Genomic DNA, 22,189 nt, shown 5'->3' on the forward strand with positions numbered 1-22,189 from the left:
CTAAACTACCCCCGGCATGTAAAATTTCACCAAACTCCTCTGGTTTTTTTCCTTGTGCTCTTCATTACAGATTACTTGCTTCGTTTTGTCAAATCCAAATGCTTGTTAAATAAAATTATCCTGTGTTAGGGAAGGGAGTAAGGGAACTGTAACTCAAAACAGAACTCTAATATTAATTTATCAATTTAGTAAGCATTATTAAATATCTGTTAGTTACCAGATAAGAGGTAGACCTTTTGGCTACCATGATAACTTAATGTCTAATCACACATGGTACATTCTTAGGGAGGGTGTTAGTTCTAGCCCCTAATTCTGGCATTATAAAGAGTTACTTACTTAGAAAGCATTGTTTTCTCTCTCTCTCTCTCTCTCTCTCTATTTTCATTTCCTTTGTAATGTAATACTGAAAATCTTGCCATTGACTAATTCAGCAAGAATAAGGCTTGATCATTATTGTGTATAATGTTGTAAATCCTAAAGCAGCTCAATTTTAATGTTTAAAGATTTTTCTAAAACATAACTTACCCTTTTAGAAACTATCTTCCTGATACTTTATATATATTTTTTGTAGGTGTCAAGAGATAAAACCAGAAGAAAGAAGTATGATTTTTGTGACAAAGTGCCCATGTGATGAATGTGTACCTTTAATTAAAGGTGCGGGCATAAAACAAATCTATGCAGGGGATGTAGATGTTGGAAAAAAGAAGGCAGACATCTCTTACATGAGATTTGGGGAACTTGAAGGCGTTAGCAAATTTACAGTAAGTAGATACACATTTTTTCAAATATACTTTTTATTATATTGTTAGGTACTCTGCTGCATATTTTAAATTAGTGATTCTTACCCTTTTAAAGAGTTATCATTGAGTTTATGTTTATGTGCAAGCACTTGCTTAACTACAAATGTTCAGCTTAGCATCTGCCTTATGAATATAGATCTCTATCAAGAGTTGTGCATTGACCTTACAGATCTTGAATTAGTTAGTCCTTTGGTGCCATCTGGTGGCTAACAAAAGAAAATCCTTGACCCACCTCTTCCCTCACCCTTCTTTCTGGATTGAAGTGGTAGACAGAGGTGAAAGTAGTTTAAGATTACCCAAAAGAAGGGGACGGACACACACACACACACACACACACACACACACACACACACACACACGTGTGCATTTCTCATAAGAAAAACCAGGAAAAAATAAGAAGAATTTAATATTTGACATTTCCAAAAAAGTGCTGGGGGTGGTTTGTGGAAAACTCAGAACTTTAATTCTTTGTGCTTTTTTACTACTTTGGTTTCTCAAAAACTTTTTGTTTTTAGAAATAATCTCAGGCATATAGAAAAGTTACAAAGAATGGTTTATAAAAAACTTTTTCTTGGGCTTCCCTGGTGGTGCAGTGGTTGGGAGTCCACCTGCTGATGCAGGGGACATCGGTGGGTGCCCCGGTCTGGGAAGATCCCACATGCCGCGGAGCGGCTGGGCCCGTGAGCCATGGCGGCTGAGCCTGCGCGTCCGGAGCCTGTGCTCCGCAACGGGAGAGGCCCCAACAGTGAGAGGCCCGCGTACCGGAAAAAAAAACAAAAAAACCTTTTTCTTTTTAGAAATAATCTCAAGCATACAGAAGTTACAAAAATACTACAAATAATTTTTTTTTCCAGAACATTTGAGAGTTAAGTTGTTGCTATGATGCCAGATCACTCTCAGATACTTTCTTGTATATTTCCTCAAACAGTATATTATCCTACATAACCACCACAAAACTCAGGAAATTATCATTGATATGTTGCTACCATTTAATCCAGAGTCCAGTCAGCGTTTACCAGTTGTCCCAATAAAGTTCTATAAAGCAAAAAGGATCCTGTCCAGAATCATATGTTGCTTTGATAATTCTGGCTTTTTTTTTTTTTAATATTTATTTATTTGGTTGCACCGGGTCTTAGTTGCAGCTCGCTGGCTCCTTAGTTGCAGCACATAGGCTCCTTAGTTATGGCAGGTGGGCTGCTTAGTTGCGGCTTGCCAGCTCCTTAGTTGTGGCATGTGAACTCAGTTGTGGCATGCATGCGGAATCTAGTTCCCTGACTAGGGATCGAACCTGGGCCCCCGGCATTAGGAGCACGGAGTCTTATCCAGTGCGCCACCAGGGAAGTCCCATAATTCTGGCATTTAATATAACATTTATATACGGTAGTTTGCAGTGGGTACAAAAGGCATATGATAGAACTGTTTATAAATTTCAACTTTACTTTTCTGTTTGAATCCAGGGTGCCTGGAACATACAAGGCACCTAAAAATTACTTACTGAACCATATATATATTTAAAAATTTATTTAAAAAAATATAGTAACACATTATTTAGTTTTCTAGTTTGTGTGTGAAGAATCATATATTTTTATCCTTTTCATTTTTGTCATATATTTTTGTTTTTTATTTCCAGTTGTCTTATTTAAAAGACATGATATTAAAAAGAAAAGGGGGGCACTGAAAGAAGGGAGAGATGGGACAGATGCCTCTTTTGTAAAACTAAACAAGTTTGTATCCATCTAATCAAAAGGGAAATCACCAGTTCTGTATTTTTGTTTTCTGTTCCTTCATTCCTCCTGAAGATTGGGAGGAAATAATTCTCTTTATAAAGTGTAAGTGACCTAGCTCTTCAGGACTGTGAGTGCTGGGTTAAGTGAATTCTGAAATATCTTGCTTACTGGTGGATTTTAGTAGCTTTTCCACCGTAAAGAGAATGAAGAGATCAGAAGAATGTAAGACAGGGCAAGAGAAGCAGGAAGAGACAGGAAGACAAAGGGAGTGAAGGCCCCTCGGGCAGAGATGGGATTCAGAAATACCTGTTGGGCCAAGACCCACCCAGGAGTGCCCTCATTCAGGTACACCTGGTCTCTCTGTACTCCTTCCAGTGAAGATTAGCTCTCCACCCTCTCATCCTTTCCCTCATCTGGCCTGGCTTGCAATATTATGTCAACGATTTAAACTACTTGGTTATAGCTAAATGCCTAGTTTTGTAAATACCAGTAACTAACACGAACTAGTATTTGTTCCACATTGGAATTTTTATAATGATTATATTGCTTTTAGACTGTCAAAAGTAGCATGAGTACCAGTAAATTTCATTTTTTTAAACATTAAACCAATTGAAATTAATTTTGCTTGAAAATTTTTTTCTTTTCTCTTTGAGGTGTTACCATATGCCTTGAGATAAGAGGTTCTGTTCTGTGGGGTTGTTGCAGACTAGGCTAGGGCTGGGCAACAGTATTTCCAAGAATATATTTTACCTGTGTAAACCCAAGTCCATTTACTAAGAAACTATTTTTTTTTCTGTTTAATACATGTAAATTTTTCTTTTTTAGGTTATATTATTTTTTTTAAATTGTGAAAGTAATGTATGCTCATTATAGAGGAAATAGAAAAAAGAACAGATATATAGATGAAAATAAAAAAAGAACAGATATTATCCCACAGTTCATAGATACCACTGTTAACATGTTGCTGTATTTTCTGTGTCATTGAAAATTCTTCAGAAATAATTTTTAATGATTACACAGTATTGCAACCTATGGACATAACTTATTTAACCATTCCCTTTTTGTTGGACACCTAGATTGCTTCTAAGTTTTCACAGTTAGACATAGTCTTTTTATGATGATCCTTAAATGTAAATTCAAGGTTATTAGTTTTTACTTTGCCCAAAGTAATAGATTTTAATGGTTTGACATGTTTTGAACATGACTTTTTTTTTTTTTTTTAATTTCACATATATCTTCCCATTGCTTGGAAATCCTCCTTTTTCCTGGTGCTAATCCTAACCATCCCATTTCTATAGGTGACCAACCAGTTCTAGATGTCTTCCCCTTCCAAGGACTTTTTTATGCATGGTAAAATGTCTGTCTTATATCTCATTCTCCCTCAAGGCCCATGATATTAATGACTTCATCTGATGAACTAACTGATGCTTCTGGAAGAGGCCCCCAGGAACTATCCACTTAATTGTGTCTTTCTGGAGAGAGTGCCCTAGTGGGGCTTTTTTGGTTAAGTCATTAGTGTTTCTGATGATGGGGATTTCTAGGCAAATAAGAAAGGAAGGGTGTGTTTTGAGATATTGATTACACTCAGTTTTTCTTATCTGCTGCTCCAGTCTTCACTGTAATATCTGAGAATCTTCATGCTTCTGTATTTCTTTCTGAATGATTGAGATGGAAAACTATAATCAGAGGAGATGTGATATGATATGATATGATACAATAAATGGTATGCTATGATAAAAATAATAGTATATATTATATTAGTATATTAAAAGGCAAGATAGTCTTTGTCTTATTTTCATTCTTTCTATCTAGGCCTTCTCTAGCTATTATAAGATTCTGTAGGACCTGGAGCTAGAATATGAAGTGGTGGAAATTCTATAGTATTGGGCATGGGCAGACCCAGGTTCTGGTGCTACTGCTGTCTTTAGTCAGTATGTAACCTTGGGCAAGTCACTATGCTTCTCTGGTCTTCCACTTCCTTACCTGTAAAACGAAGGTAAAGGAGGATTTTTATACTTCCTTCTCTAAGAATATTGATTCTCATTCCAGAAGTCATATCATTCAGGGTCATTCAGAGTCATTATTAGGGCTTGGTTGGTACGACACACTAACTCTTTTTTCTTACATTGTTTTAAGCTGTTTTGATATTTGAAAGCACAGTGCTGAAATGCTACTTTTTTTTTTTTTTTTTTTGCGGTACGTGGGCCTCTCACTGTTGTGGCCTCTCCCGTTGCGGAGCACAGGCTCCGGACGCGCAGGCTCAGCGGCCATGGCTCATGGGCCTAGCCACTCTGCGGCATGTGGGATCTTCCCAGACCGGGGCACGAACCCATGTCCCCTGCATCGGCAGGCAGACTTTCAACCACTGCGCCACCAGGGAAGCCCTGAAATGCTATTTATTAAACATATAAATAAAATGTTTGTGTCCTTTTACAGTGGCAAATGAATCCATCAAGAACTTGTGTTCTTGAGCAAAATGAGCCTGAAAGCAGAGAAAGTAAGTATTTACAAGTCCTTAACTGAGGTTAACTTTGCTGCTAAGAAGAAAAGAAACATAGTGAACTATAATGATCAGGTGTTGGAAATTGATGTGGTTGGAGATGGAGTATATTCTTTTTGCAGGTTACATTTTTGCCATTCAATTTGTTCACAGACGTTTGTGTATCTACTATTTGCTAGGTGTCATGGAAACTGCTGATTAATGACTAGTCCTATGGGCTCTGCAGTTTAATACAAATAATCATGAACAAATTGAATTTATAAATTAAATTTACATGAGAAAGTAGACAACAGTGCTCTTCTATACCAAAACAAAAGCCTCTTGGGCAGTTAGAAAGGAAAAATACATATAATTAATACAGATGGATCTAGGGCCAAATTATGAGGGTATGTACATTCTTATTAGAGTAAAGCCACATTAGCTCAGATTGGTCAGAGAGTGGAAATATTCTGGTTATTTGAATAATCTAATTAAGAATCATCACAGTTACCATAAATTAATTAGTAATCTTCAGAGCTTTATTATTTGCATATTAACCAGATATTTTTAATGTAATACAATCTTTGGGATATCTTGCAATTCCTCAGGCACATAATTTGGAACATTAATTATTATTAATTGTACAATATTATGTTAAAATATGAGCCATGTTATCTTTCTGTTTGAATTCAATTCAAGGTAAGTAGAAGTTTAGTATAATAAGTAAAATTTTCTTGATAATAACAATGATTTGACTACTCTGAAAAATCAGGAAATATAAGCCTTTATGGGCAGAAGCAAGAAGAACAATCCTGTGGAACAAAAACCACATTCACAGAAAGACAGACAAGATGAAAAGGCAGAGGGCTATGTACCAGATGAAGGAACAAGATACAACCTAAGAAAAACAACTAAATGAAGTGGAGATAGGCAATCTCCCAGAAAAAGAATTCAGAATAATGACAGTGAAAATGATCCAGGACCTGGGAAAAAGAATGGAGGCAAAGATCGAGAAGATGCAAGAAATGTTTAACAAAGACCTAGAAGAATTAAAGAACAAAAAACAGAGATGAACAATACAATAACTAAAATGAAAAATACACTGGAAGGAATCAATAGCAGAATAACTGAGGCAGAAGAACAGATAAGTGACCTGGAAGACAGAGTGCTGGAATTCACTGCTGCAGAACAGAATAAAGAAACAAGAATGAAAAGAAATGAAGACAGCCTAAGAGACCTCTGGGACAACATTAAATGCAACAACATTCGCATTATAGGGGTCCCAGAAGGAGAAGAGAGAGAGAAAGGACCCGAGAAAATATTTGAAGAGATTATAGTCGAAAACTTCCCTAACATGGGAAAGGAAATAGCCACCCAAGTCCAGGAAGCACAGAGAGTCCCATACAGGATAAACCCAAGGAGAAACACGCCGAGACACATAGTAATCAAACTGGCAAAAATTAAACACAAAGAAAAATTACTGAAAGCAGCAAGGGAAAAACGACAAATAACATACAAGGGAACTCCCATAAGGTTAATGGCTGATTTCTCAGCAGAAACTCTACAAGCCAGAAGGGAGTGGCATGATATACTTAAAGTGATGAAAGGGAAGAACCTACAACCAAGATTACTCTACCCGGCAAGGATCTCATTCAGATTCAATGGAGAAATCAAAAGCTTTACAGACAAGCAAAAGCTAAGAGAATTCAGCACCACCAAACCAGCTCTACAACAAATGCTAAAGGAACTTCTCTAAGTGGGAAACACAAGAGAAGAAAAGGACCTACAAAAACAAACCCAGAACATTAAGAAAATGGTAATAGGAACATACATATCGACAATTACCTTAAATGTGAATGGATTAAATGCTCTAACTAAAAGACACAGGCTTGCTGAATGGATACAAAAACAAGACCCATATATATGTTGTCTACAAGAGACCCACTTCAGACCTAGGGACACATACAGACTGAAAGTGAGGGGATGGAAAAAGATATTCCATGCAAATGGAAATCAAAAGAAAGCTGGAGCAGCAATACTCATATCAGATAAAATAGACTTTAAAATAAAGAATGTTACAAGAGACAAGGAAGGACACTACATAATGATCAAGGGTTCAATCCAAGAAGAAGATATAACAATTAAAAATATATATGCACCCAACATAGGAGCACCTCAATACGTAAGGCAACTGCTAACAGCTATGAAAGAGGAAATCAACAGTAACACAACAATAGTGGGGGACTTTTAACACCTCACTTAACACCAATCGACAGATCATCCAAACAGAAAATTAATAAGGAAACACAAGCTGTAAATGACACAATAGAACAGATAGATTTAATTGATATTTATAGGACATTCCATCCAAAAACAGCAGATTACACTTTCTTCTCAAGTGCGCACGGAACATTCTCCAGGATAGATCACACCTTGGGTCACAAATTAAGCCTCAGTAAATTTAAGAAAATTGAAATCATATCAAGCATCTTTTCTGACCACAAGGCTATGAGATTAGAAATCAATTACAGGGAAAAAAACGTAAAAAACAAACACATGGAGGCTAAACAGTACATTACTAAATAACCAAGAGATCACTGAAGAAATCAAAGAGGAAATCAAAAAATACCTAGAGAAAAATGATAATGAAAACACGACGATTCAAAACCTATGGGATGCAGCAAAAGCAGTTCTAAGAGGGACGTTTATAGCTATACAAGCCTACCTCAAGAAACAAGAAAAATCTCAAAGAAACAACCTAACCTTACACCTAAGGGAACTAGAGAAAGAAGAACAAACAAAACCAAAGTTAGCAAAAGGAAAGAAATCATAAAAATCAGAGCAGAAATAAATGAAATAGAAACAAAGAAAGCAATAACAAAGATCAATAAAACTAAAAGCTGGTTCTTTGAGAAGATAAACAAAATTGATAAACCATTAGCCAGACTCATCAAGAAAAAGAGGGAGAGGACTCAAATCAATAAAATTAGAAATGAAAAAGGAGAAGTTACAACAGACACTGCAGAAATACAAAGCATCCTAAGAGACTACTAGAAGCAACTCTATGCCAATAAAATGGACAACCTGAAAGAAATGGACAAATTCTTAGAAAAGTATAACCTTCCGAGACTGAACCAGGAAGAAGTAGAAAATATGAACAGACCAATCACAAGTAATGAAATTGAAACTGTGATTAAAAATCTTCCAACAAACAAAAGTTCAGGACCAGATGGCTTCACAAGTGAATTCTATCAAACATTTAGAGAAGAGCTAACACCCATCCTTCTCAAACTCTTCCAAAAAAATTGCAGAGGATGGAACACTCCCAAACTCATTCTATGAGGCCACCATCACCCTGATACCAAAACCAGCCAAAGATACATACAAAAAAAGAAAATTACAGACCAATATCACTGATGAATATAGATGCAAAAATCCTCAAAAAACTACTAGCAAACAGAATCCAACAACACATTAAAAGGATCATACACCGGGCTTCCCTGGTGGCACAGTGGTTGAGAGTCCACCTGCCGATACAGGGGACACGGGTTCGTGCCCCGGTCCTGGAAGATCCCACATGCTGCGGAGTGGCTGGGCCCGTGAGCCATGGCTGCTGAGCCTGTGCGTCCGGAGCCTGTGCTCCTCAATGGGAGAGGCCACAACAGTGAGAGGCCCGCGTACCGCAAAAAAAAAAAAAAAAAAAAAAAAAGGATCATATACCATGATCAAGTGGGATTTATCCCAGGGATGCAAGGATTCTTCAATATACGCAAATCAATCAGTGTGCTACACCATATTAATAAATTGTAGAATAAAAACTATATAATCATCTTAATAGATGCAGAAAAAGCTTTTGACAGAATTCAACAGCTGTTTATGATAAAAGCTCTCCAGAAAGTGGGCCTAGAGGGAATCTACCTCAACATAATAAAGGCCATATACTACAAACCCACAGCAAACATTATTCTCAATGATGAAAAACTGAAAGCATTTCCTCTAAGATCAGGAGCAAGACAGGATGTCCACTCTCACCACTGTTATTCAACATAGTTTTGGAAGTCTTAGCCGCAGCAATTAGAGAAGAAAAAGAAAAGGAATACAAATTGGAAAAGAAGTAAAACTGTCACTGTTTGCAGATGACATGATACTATACATAGAGAATCCTAAAGATGCCACCAGAAAACTAAAACTAAGCTAATCAATGAATTTGGTAAAGTTGCAGGATACAAAATTAATGCAAAGAAATCTCTTGCATTCCTATACACTAATGATGAAAAATCTGAAAGAGAAATTAAGGAAACACTCCCATTTACCACTGCAACAAAAAGAATAAAATACCTAGGAATAAACCTACCTAGGGAGACAAAAGACCTGTATGCAGAAAACTATAAGACACTGTTGAAAGAAATTAAAGATGATACCAACAGATGGAGAGATATACCATGTTCTTGGATTGGAAGAATCAATATTGTGAAAATGACTATACTACCCAAAGCAATCTACAGATTCATTGCAATCCCTATCAAATTACCAATGTCACTTTGTACAGAACTAGAAAAAAAAAATCTTAAAATTTGTATGGAGACACAAAAGACCCCGAATCGCCACAGCAGTCTTGAGGGAAAAAAACGGAGCTGGAGGAATCAGACTCCCTGACTTCAGACTATACTACAAAGCTACAATAATCAAGACAATATTGGTACTGGCACAAAAACAGAAATATAGATCAATGGGACAGGATAGAAAGCCCAGAGATAAACCCATACACCTATGGTCAACTAATCTATGACTAAGGAGGCAAGGAGATACAATGGAGAAAAGACAGTCTCTTCAATAAGTGGTGCTGGGAAAACTGGACAGCTACCTGTAAAAGAATGAAATTAGAACACTCCCTAACACCATACACAAAAATAAACTCAAAATGGATTCGAGACCTAAATGTAAGAATGGACACTCTAAAACCCTTAGAGGAAAACAGGAAGAACAATCTTTGACATAAATCATAGCAAGATATTTTTTGATCCACCTCCTAGGGTAATGGAAATAAAAACAAAAATAAACAAATGGGACCTAATGAAACTTCAAAGCTTTTGCACAGCAAAGGAAACCATAAACAAGACGAAAATACAACCCTCAGAATGGGAGAAAATGTTTGCAAACGAATCTTAGGACCAAGGATTAATCTCCAAAATATATAAACAGCTCATGCAGCTCAATATTAAAAAAACAAACAACCCAATCCTAATATGGGCAGAAGACCTAAATGGACATCTCTCCAAAGAAGGCATACAGATGGCCAAGAAGCACATGAAAAGGTGCTCAACATCACTAATTATTAGAGAAATGCAAATCAAAACTACAATGAGGTATCACCTCACACTGGTTAGAATGGGCATCATCAGAAAACCTACAAACCAAGAAATGCTGGAGAGGGTGTGGAGAAAAGGGAACCCTCTTGCACTGTTGGTGGGAATGTAAACTGATACAGCCACTATGGAGAACAGTATGGAGGTTCCTTAAAAAACTAAAAATAGAATTACCATATGACCCAGCAATCCCACTACTGGGCATATACCCAGAGAAAACCATAATTCAAAAAGACACATGCACCCCAGTGTTCACTGCAGCACTATTTACAATAGCCAGGTCATAGAAGCAACTAAATGCCCATCGACAGATGAATGGATAAAGAAGATGTGGTACATATGTATAATGGAATATTACTCAGCCATAAAAAGGAACGAAACTGGGTCATTTGTAGAGACGTGGATGCATCTAGAGACTGTCATCCAGAGTGAAGTATGTCAGAAAGAGAGAAACAAGTAGGTGCATTTTGTTTCCTCCAGCCTAATAACTGTCCCCCCAAAACAGTTTTATGAATTGTTGGCTATACACTGTTGAATGAATCCAGTTTTTAAAAGGTCAGATATTGTGTTACCTGAGTGAGTTATCTAGAATCTGTTCTTCAACAGTTGAAAATTATTTTAAGATAAGATCAGTATTCCTTTTTAACTTAAGCATTATTTTGATCTTACAACCTCTGTGACTTTAACAAATAGTCATTTATTTGAAGTGACATTTTTCTGACGTTACGTTATTCTTGAACGCTAGATGGTGTGTTGGGACCCATACCCCGGGATGAAGAACAGCACCAAAACAAGAAGCTGCGTCTTGCAAACCACTAAGAAGTCTTGTGTAAACTAGGGTGAAGGCCTCAAGAATTTTTATTGCACTTTTAAAATCCAGCCTTCTTAACTCAGAAAATAAGAATGGATTTTGGATATAATTGAAAAAAATTTTTAAAGAAAGCTAATTTATTACTAGCATATGAATGATATTAATGAGAATATTTTTATTTTAGATTTGTGTGTTTTCCAGAGTATAGTGGTGTGTTTTTTTATTACACTGAATGAGGTATCAATAATTTAATGAGACCCAGTTCAATCGGCCATACAGATTGATTTCTCCTTGTCTTAGCTTTACATTAACCAGTTTGAAAGGGGCTGGTTTATTGGATCACACATCTCAGCAAAGAATTACATATCTTTTCAGAAATATTAATTTTAAAAAATAAATTTATTTATTTATTATTTTTGGCTGCATTCGGTCTTCGTTGCTGCACGCGGGATCTCTCTAGTTGCGGCGAGCGGGGGCTACTTTTCGTTGCGGTGCGCGGGCTTCTCATTGCGGTGGCTTCTCTTGTTGTGGAGCAGGGGCTCTAGGCATGCGGGCTTCGGTACTTGTGGCTCGCAGGCTCTAGAGCGAAGGCTCAGTAGTTGTGGCACACAGGCTTAGTTGCTCCGCGGCATGTGGGATCTTCCCCATCCAGGGCTTGAACCCATGTCCCCTGCATTGGCAGGCGGATTCTTAACCACTGCGCTACTAGGGAAGCCCAGAAGTATTAATTCTTTTGGATTATGAAGGTGATAATTAGTAAACTACTCCAGGAAAATAAACGGCAGCCTGGCTATTTTTAAGTCAGTGTGTGGCTCACAAAAAGTTCCCATTTATACTCAAAGCTTTCTAATAATCAGAATTTACTTAATTAGGATTGAGTCATAAAAATGAAGTTGGTGGACCTGGTCTCCATTATAAAAGTACATTCCTAACACGGTTATTAATTTTTCTTCAGTCTTTCGATATGTAGAAATCACGATCATTTGTTGGACTAGGGTGTTTTTATATCACTGATTTTGGGTAGCAAAAGGAAGAGAATATAATTCTGAGACAGTATCACTATTTGGTATCACTGACTCTTTAAACCACTAACAACAAACTTCAAATTTGGTTATGATGTTAACAGAGAAGAAATATTTTAGTCTGGAACACCGAAACTAGCCTTTTTCAAGTTCCATTCATAAATGCTGCCCATTATTCCCTTCATATAATTAGCACAGAATGTCTCATGGCTTTGAATGGAAAGCCTTATAAAAACACTTGCAAACCTTAAGAATACTGACAGTCTTGAAAGTAAACGTTATGGTCAGTTCAGTTATTTTCCAAATTGCTCTTCGTGAGTCCTCTCATTTTTATTTGCTGAGAAACTTTCAGAAAATTAGCCCGAGTCAGAGAGGGATTTGCATGGCCTGTGGCCTGCAGGCCTGGGGTGTGACATGCTGAGGAATGACTGCCCTGGTTATATGTGGGGAATCAGGTTCGCCTCTGCTGTTGCCCCCTTTCCAGGGCATCACATATCATCACAAGGCCTCCTATCAGTTTCTCAGAATTTTACACAGGACAGTCCACATGTTGACCGATGTCCCTGCTTGGACAGCAGCATGCTTAGGTCCTCCGGGGGTTTAGTCATCATACCTGGCAGTTGAGAACTGCTGTAAACATTTCACCACAGATGTAGGACATGGAATAGAGAGGGATGGGAGTAAAGATGCCTGTAGAGGTAACTAAGGCTAATTTGAAAACCAGTGGTTAAGCTATTCTTTAACATTTATCGATATTAAATATTGAGATTTGCTTACATTATGCTTAAGTTCATCTTATATGATGTGTTGTTTTCAACTGATGTCAGCTACATTAACTATTTTGTAAATCAATGAGCAAATGTTTTGCCAGTTTTGTGGATTTATGTGTTGGACATAGTGGGGAATATCAGAAGGGAGAAACATACAAATGGGAAGAGCTATGATTAGGAAATGGAAAACTGGTTATTTCTGTAGCACTATTAAAATGGTCATGATAATGCCATATTTTCTTCTGTACAACTGGCTGGATTTCAACATTTATTGAGAGTTTACCATGTAGTACCAGAAGGAAAGCTCTTTGAGTGTAGGGATGTGTGTATGTGTGTGTGTATGTATGTGTGTGTGTGTGTGTGTGTGTGTGTGCGCGCGCGCACGCACGTGTGTATTTAAACTGCTGAATCCAGTACCTACAACAGTGTCTGGCACATAACAGGCATTCAATAAATATTTGTTGATTGACTGAATGACTGCTAGACTCTGGCTAGACCCTGTAGATGAGATGTGTAAGAAATGCGTCCTGACCTCAAGAAGCTCACAGTCTAGCGGAAGTTGCAGGCATGAAATCTAGCAATAGAGTGATTCTCAGAAGGGGGTCCCTGGACCAGCAGCATTAGCCTCACCTGGGGACTCATTAGAAGTGCAAGTTCTCAGGCCCACCCAAATCTACTGAGTCAGAAACTCTGGGGGCGGGGCCCAGCATTCCCTCCAGGTGATTCTGATGACCCTCAAGGTTGAGAACCGCCCTGTGGATGTAACTGTAGGAACAGTGGTGGCACAAAAGAGGACAAGCATACACTCTGGTGAGTCATGGAGAAAGGGTCTTGTAGAAGTGGAGGTCCTGAAGGGGCTACAGGGTGTTGCCAGGCAAACAGTGGGGGTGAGATGAACTTCTGGGAGAAAGTAATGGAGATAGATGGTCACACTGGGAAGCAGGAAAGGGAAGTGTCAGGGACTCGCACAAAGATTGCTGAGCTGTACCAAGAACGCCCTGGGGTAGCCCCCTGCCTAAAATCTAGGAATTCACAGTCAAGAGGGTTCATCCCTTAGCGTGAGAAATCAAAATTTGCACTTAAAAATACATCATCCTTAATTTCAAAGATGGGGAGGATAATAGTGAATTCATAATTTGAAAAAAAGAGCTCTGCATTTGTTTACTGCCAAGTGACAATATAATATGCCACCTGGAGGCGGGGTGAGTGTGGGCCTGGCTCGCCACCCAGCTGTCAGGTAGAGTGCATGCAGGTTTACATGTACTGTTTCATTGCATCACTGCCAAAGCTTTTTCTTTTATTCAGCTTTTCTATGGGTTTCTCTTCCTCAGTTACTTATTGAGTTTGAGAATATACCTTCTCTCATAAATCTTCCTCGTTTTATACGTGAACAGTTCAGCTTTAAGATCTGCCACAACAATCTGCTTTTGACCCACTTTAGAGCAATTTTTTGAAGTTCTGGTATTGCCAATAGTGGCCACTTGGCATTTAGCTGAGGCTATTACTGTTGCTTTTTAGGATTAAGCAACAGTTTAGAACCTTCATTTCATGTGTAATATTCTTCAGGGTTTTTTCTTTTTTTTTTTGCTATCATTTAAAATTATAACATTTCTGATATACAAGAAAAGTTAAAAGCCCCATTAATCAGTATCAGTTGAAAATGAGACCCATTTAAAATGGAATACCCTTTAGAACCTTGTCCATAAAAATGTATTTACTCTATTCAATGAATTGCATTCAAATAGAGTCAGATTTCAAAGGAACTCAGATCTCATCTGTTTAGAATACTCCTTTATAGTTCTGGAAACAGAAGCATCCAGAAGGTGAATGATTTCTTCAAGTCTAGTTCAGAATGTCACAAGGGCCTAAATCAGTATCAGGGTTTTTTTGTCCATTTTCAGTTTTGCTTTTAATGTAAGTGCACATTTGTCCTGTACATGTTGACATGTTGGCTGATTTTAACATGTATATGACAGTAATAAAAGACTTCCATTACTATAAATTATTTTTTAGTAAAATTACACCTACACATTTTAAATGAGCAAATAGTCCTATAAACCTTATTTTGAAACAGTAAGTCTCACGCTGTCCTCTGTATCACCCCACCCCAGAGGCCACCAGGCTCAATTATTTTAGCTGAATTATTTTGTATTTATTTCCAAATCTCCAAATCACATGTTCCTTACTAGTGTTTCAGTTTTAGGTATTTTCTTTTGAATTACCATTATGAAAGAGCTTTCTTTCACCTCACTCTCTCCACCCACTTCCATCTTTCCATCCTCCCCACATTCTTTTATTTTGGTGGCATCAATATTCATTGTCTGGTATTATGACTATGTAAATGCTACTCACAGGTTTGTCATGTTGTGTACTGTGATTACTTTCCCTTTCCTTATAAAATTTATTTTTCTGAATTTAAAACTCGACTTTTTTTGAAGGGGGGGAGCTTGGTTTTCTGTATTTTATTGCTAACCTGTAGCCAAACTCTTCTCCCAGTTGTGTGACCAACTCTTCTCCCAGTTGTGTGACCTCTCAGTATGTTGAAGCACACTGAGTGTCCTAAAAAGCTCTTCTTATTGAAGAAATCCCTCCTAGAGCCTCTGACCACCTCTAGCCTGGGCTAATTGGTCACTAGACATTCTGCACTGCTGGCTTCCCAGGGTCTTCCTCCACAGCTCTGCTGGAGGGAGTTGGGGGACATTCTTCACCCTCTCCTTGAATTGGAACACCTGTTTCCTGGGATCCAGTCTTTTTCTCAGTTTGGTGGGCATATCTTTCAGAAGGGCTCTGAGAAAAGGGTACATGGTGGTGGGATGACTGTCAGACAAGACTACTGTTGGGGAACATTTTTGATGCTATGAGTATCTGCAGATGTCTTTATTCTACCCTCAATTTAATTGATAGTTTGTTGGGTGTAGAATTCTAGATTGGGAATAACTTCCCCTCAGAATTTTGAAGGCATTGTTTCATGATCCTAGTTACACTACTAGAATAAGTTTCAAGGTTTGGGTTGTCAATCAGACTCACAGGAATCAATGAAGGGGGACTTCCCTGGTGGCGCAGTGGTTAAGAATCTGCCTGCCAATGCAGGGGACAGTTCGAGCCCTGGTCCGGGAAGATCCCACATTCTGCGGAGCAACTAAGCCCATGCCACAACTACTGAGCCTGCGCTCTAGAGCCCGCGAGCCACAACTACTGAAGCCCGTGCGCCTAGAGCCCGTGCTCCGCAATAAGAGAAGCCACCGCAATGAGAAGCCTGCGCACCGCAACAGAGAGTAGCCCCCGCTCGCTGCAACTAGAGAAAAGCCTGCGTGCAGCAACAAAGACCCAATGCAGCCAAAAATAAAAATAAATTTATAAAAAAAGAATCAACAAGGGTGACTTGGCAGCAGATGCTTAGAACAATGTAGAACACAGCACAGCCTCATGCACCACAGCAGCCTCCCGAGACCTCACAGTCACAGGCACGGCTTCCAAAATGCCACCATTGAGTCCTCTTTTCTCTTTGTCCTATAAGTTTATGTTTAAAACACAACTCCTTTACTTTCATTTTATGAGTTTGGGGGAGAAAAAAGAGGTAAATTAATGTTTGTTCACTTCCATTTTTGTATTTTCTGTAATGTTTTGGCTTTAAGCATGAAATTCCTTTCCCACAGTCATTTTAAACATTTTTATTAATATATTTAGTATAAATAGCCACCCCCTAATATCATTATGTATCTTTTCCTTGGGGATAAGCCCCAAAGATATTGTGTCAGAGGAGCATGTGTTCTGCTTAGGGCTATTTTTAAGACTTGATGCAGATGAGGAATACCTGAAAACTACGGATTTTCTAAGACACAACCTTTGGGGATAAAGAATTAAATCTTGTTCAACATCATAGCATTTGGGTGTCTATTTCTGATTGTATATTTTAAAAGGCTTGAAAATAGAAACACTTTACCAGGCTAACCATTTATTCTGGTTCTTGTTTAACTCTCATCTCTGCTGGAATTGGTCCACTAGGTGGCTTCAGGCTCAAGTTTATTTGCAAACCATATATCTGATAAAGAGTTAATACCCCAAATATACAAAGAACTCATAAAAATCAACATTAATAGAACAAAGCACCCAGTTAAAAAAAATGGGCAGACATCTGAATAGACAATTTTCCAATGAAAACATACAGATGACCAACAGGTACATGAAAAGATGCTCAGCACCACCAGTCATCAGGGAAACCCCAATCAGAATCACAATGAGATATCATCTCACAGCTGTCAGAATATTCTGTTACCAAAAAGACAGCAACAAATGTTGACACCGATGTATAGAAAAGGTAACCATTGTGCACTGTTGGTGGGAAGTAAATTGGTGCAGCCACTATGGAAAAAAAGTATGGCTATTTCTCAAAAAAAATTAAAAATAGATCTACCATATGTTCCAGCAATTCCAATTCTGGGTATTAAGCAAAAACACTAATTGGAAAATATATATGCACCACTACATTCACTGCAGCATTATTTATAATAGCCAACCCAAGTGCCCATCAATTAATGGATAAAGAAGTTACACACACACACACAATAACTATGATTTCAATTATTTGTGTAATCTAAAAAACGAAGCAAATGAACATATAACAAAACAGAAACAGATTTGTAAATACAGAGGAAAAAACAGGTGGTTGCCAGAGGAGAGGGGGGGTGGGAGGAGGAAAGAAATAGGTGAAGGAGATCAAGAGGTACAAACTTCCAGATGCAAATAAGAAACAGTCTTGGGTATGAGATTTGGGAAATACAGTCAGTAACTATGTAATGTCTTTGTATTGTGACATATCATAAACAGACTTACTGTGTTGATCATTTTGAAATGTATAGAAATATCAAATCACTATGTTGGGCAACTGGAACTACCAGTGTTGTAGGTCAATTATAGTTCAAAAACAAACTCACAGGAAAAGAGATTTGTCCTTACCAGAGGCAGTGTGTGCGTGGAGAAGGAATTGGACGAAGGCAGCCAAAAGTTACAAACTTCCAGTTACAAGATAAATAAGTACTAGGGATGTAATGTACAACATGATAAATTTAATTAACACTGCTGTATGTTATATATGAAAGTTGTTAAGAGAGTACATCCTAAGAGTTATCACAAACGTTTTTGCTATTTCTTTAATTTTGTATCTATATGAGATGAATGTTCACTAAACTGATTGTGATAATCATTTCATGATGTCTGTATGTCAAATCATTATGCTGTATACCTTAAACTTGGATACAGTGCTGTATGTCGATTATATCTCAATAAAACTTAAATAAATAAATGAATAACACATTAATAAACCTAACTTAGGAAAAAACTTTATAGCAAGATTAAGTGAATCCTATGCCAGGACTCCAATGTTTTGGTTGTTAGGAAGTATATTAATATAACTAATCAGCTTACAAATTCAGGAAAGGCATGTGACCAACTTGATAGATGCAAATAAAGTAGCATGGTAGAATATTACAGGTAAAAATTATAGAAATGATGATATTAATGCATATGTACTCAAAGAAATGTCACATACCCACAACACTAGTTCACCTATAGAGAAATAATAGATTAATTTCCTCTAATTGTCAGATCACTAGGAGACATGAACACCTAACTTACTTAACACTTTGAGGTATTAGTAAAAAAAAAAAAAAAAAATACCACTGGAAAAGAAGGATTAAAATTATCTCCATTTGCAGAGCATATGGATATATATCTAGTAAGCCCAAAGAACAACTGGAAATTTGTTACAGAAAATAAGACAATAAAATATTTTAAAAACTATAACATAAGCATGTAGTACACAGTTCATATAGACACATCGCAAGCAGTTACCAGGTATGTTAAAAGGGAGGCTGCAATTTTTAAAGTACAAAATAAAAATAAGAACACGTGAAAAGCCTACATGAATAAAATTATCATGAACTCCTTATATAGATAATACAGATTTGAAGAAAAGGAAAAATCGATTTCCTTAAATAAAATAAGAAATCATATATAGAGAAAAATATACCTTGTTATAAAGCAGAAACTAACACACCATTGTAAAGCAATTATACCCCAATAAAGATGTTAAAAAAAAAAAAAAGAATCTAAACATCAAAAAAAAAAAAACCAATATGTATATGTGTATGTATATATTTGTGTGTATATGTGTATACATATATATACACACACATACAAGTGTTTTTCTGGGGATAGATAATTTATTTACATAAAATGAGAAAAAATATAAAATGTACATAAAATAGAGTTATTTTATGAAATAAAACATTAGTTATTAACTTAAATATATTTTACATGCAAGATACTTTATATATGTTTCATGGAAACTACAAAGAAAAAAATCTATTGTAGTTACACAAAAGATTAATCCTTTTTCTTTAAAAAGAATTAATTCATATCACATCAAAAAAATACAAAGGAACTACAACAACAACAGAAAATAATGAAAGTCCTTATCAACAATTAAACATTAACAGATGAAATTCTCCAATTAAATGACACAAAGTGGTTGAATTAATTTAAAAAAAGAACCTACAGGGAATTCCCTGGTGGTCTAGTGGTTTCACTGCCGGGGACCTGGGTTCAATCCCTGGTCGGGGAACAGGGATCCTGCAGGCAGCATGGCGTGGCCAAAATAAAAAATAATTTTAAAAAGAACCTACAATATGCTGTCTACAAGAGATTCAATTTAACTTTAAGGACGTATATAGGTTAAAGTGAGAGGATGTAAAAATATATTCCATGCAAATGGCAACCCCAAAGAGAGCAGGAGTATCTATACTTAGATAATACATATTTTCAATCAAAATCAGTCACGAGACAATGTTACTATACAGTGATAAAGGAGTCAAATTATCAAGAGAATATTACAAGTATAAATATGCACCCAACACTGGAACATGTAGACATTTAAAGCAAATATTAACAAAACTACATACAGAAAAAGCAATAAAGTAACAGGGTACTTCAATACCCCATTTGTAAATGTGGATAGATCATCCAGGTAGAAAATTCATGAGAAAACATTGACCTGCACAACACTTTAGAAAAGTAAACCTAACGGATATATACAGAACATGCCATCCAAGGGCACCAGAAAACACAGTCTTCTCAAGGGCACATAAAACATTCCCAAGGATATGTCATTCCTGGGCCAAAAAGCCAACTTTAACACATTTAAGACTAAAATCTTATCTCAAAGCTTTCCAACCACAATGATATGGAGCTAGAAATCAATAGGAGAAAAGTCTGGAAATTTTACAAATACATGGAAATTAAACAACACATTCCTGAATAACCAGTGGGTCAAAGTAGAAATCGAAAGAGAAATTAGACAGTATCTTGAAAAAATATAAATACAAAATATCACAATTTAGGGAATACATCAACAGTAGTTCTTATGTGTCTACATTTTAAAAAATGAAAGTTTTCAAAAACAACCTAACTTTGCACATCAAGAAAGTAGGAAAATAAAGAATTAAGCACAAGATTAGAAGAAAGGAAAGAGCAAAGATTAGAGGATAAACAATGGATAAAGAGACTAGAAAAAAAAATCAAGCTACGAGTTGGTTTTAAAAAATAAAGCAAACTGACAAACTTTTAGCTAGACTAACCAAGGAAAAAAGAGAAGTCAAAAAATCTGATAAATGGAAGAGGAGACATCAAAGAAATACAAAGGACCATAAGAGTATATTATTAACAATTACATACCAACAAATGAGATAAATTATAATAAATAAATTCCCAAAGCATGAATCTACCAAGACTGAATCATGAAGAGAAAGTCTGAACAGACCAATAATAAATGAGGACATTGAAACAACAAACATAAACCTCCCGACAAAGAAAAGCCCAAGACCAGATGGTTTCACTGGTGAATTCTATCAAACATTAAAAAACTGGACTTCTCCGGTGGCGTAGTGGTTAAGAATCCGCCTGCCAATGCAGGGGACACGGGTTCAAGCCATGGTCCGGGAAGATCCCACATGCCGTGGAGCAACTAAGCCCATGCTCCACAACTACTGAGCCTGAACTCTAGAGCCGGAGAGCCACAACTACTGAAGCCCGCGCACCTACAGCCTGTGCTCCACAACAAGAGAAGCCACCGCAGTGAGAAGCCCACGCACCACAACAACGAGTAGCTCCCGTTCGCTGCAACTGGAGAAAGCCTGCGTGCAGCAACGAAGACCCAATGCAACTAAAAATAAATTTAAAAAAAAAAAATAAAAAATTTAAATCTATAAAAAAAATAACACCAATCATTCTCAAACTCTTCCAAAAAAATTGAGGAGGGAAGACTCCCAAGCTCATTTTATGAGTTCAGCATTACTCTGACACCAAAGCCAGATAAGGAACACTACAAGAAAATAAATCTAGGGGCTTCCCTGGTGGCGCAGTGGTTGACAGTCCGCCTGCCGATGCAGGGGACACGGGTTCATGCCCTGGTCCGGGAAGATCCCACATGCCGCGGAGCGGCTAGGCCCGCGAGCTATGGCCGCTGAGCCTGCGCATCTGGAGCCTGTGCTCCGCAACGGGAGAGGTCACAACAGTGAGAGGCCCGCGTACCGCAAAATAAATAAATAAATCTATAGGCTGATATTCCTGATGAACATAAATGCAAAAATTCTCAGCAAAAGTCTAAATAAATCAATAAGGGTGATACACGTTGCTAAAAGAATGAATATATGATCCTTTCAATAGATGCAGAAAAAGCAATTGACAAAATTCAAAACATTTTTATGACAAAAGCTCTCAAAAAATTGGGAACAGAAGAAGCATGCCTCAAAATAAGACCATATAATACACATCCACAACTAACCTTGTACTGTACCTTGTAACCCTGAATGGTGAAAAATTCAAAGCTTTTCCTTTTTAATCAGGAACAAGATAAAGGGTATCCACCCTCACTACTCTTATTAAAGACAGTACTGAAGTCCTAAGCAGAGCAATATGACACAAAAATAAGAAATAAAAAGGCATTCAAAATGGATAGGGAAAAGTAAAGCTTCCTCTGTTTTCAGAAAGCATGATCTTACATACGACCTCTCCTCTCCCCCAATATGGTGAAAATAAATTCAATAAAGTTGCAGGACATAGAACCAACATACAAAAGCCAGTTGCATTATATGCAACAGTAACAAAATATTTGAAAGAAATAAAATAATTCCATTTACAAGTAATTGCTGTCCTCGAC

General features: G+C 37.2%; 1 protein-coding gene and 1 long non-coding RNA gene across 4 annotated transcripts in view; one reads left to right on the top strand and one right to left on the bottom strand.

Annotated features, from left to right (window-relative positions):
- Window positions 1-14,557, top strand: part of CDADC1 (cytidine and dCMP deaminase domain containing 1) — a 40,494-nt gene extending 25,937 nt beyond the window's left edge. For all 3 annotated transcript variants that reach the window (XM_004274604.3, XM_033436843.2, XM_049701065.1), the window contains 3 exons: window positions 572-761; window positions 4,964-5,024; window positions 11,118-14,557. In XM_004274604.3, the coding sequence (XP_004274652.1) occupies window positions 572-761; window positions 4,964-5,024; window positions 11,118-11,191 (325 nt within the window). In that variant the 3' untranslated portion in view covers window positions 11,192-14,557. The remainder of the gene's footprint in view (window positions 1-571; window positions 762-4,963; window positions 5,025-11,117) is intronic.
- The window catches only part of LOC117203105 (uncharacterized), an 81,992-nt gene that overhangs the window by 54,794 nt on the left and 5,009 nt on the right, over window positions 1-22,189 (bottom strand). The window lies entirely within an intron of this gene.

This window comes from Orcinus orca, chromosome 18 (assembly GCF_937001465.1).
Source record: "Orcinus orca chromosome 18, mOrcOrc1.1, whole genome shotgun sequence".
Classification (NCBI taxonomy): domain Eukaryota; kingdom Metazoa; phylum Chordata; class Mammalia; order Artiodactyla; family Delphinidae; genus Orcinus; species Orcinus orca.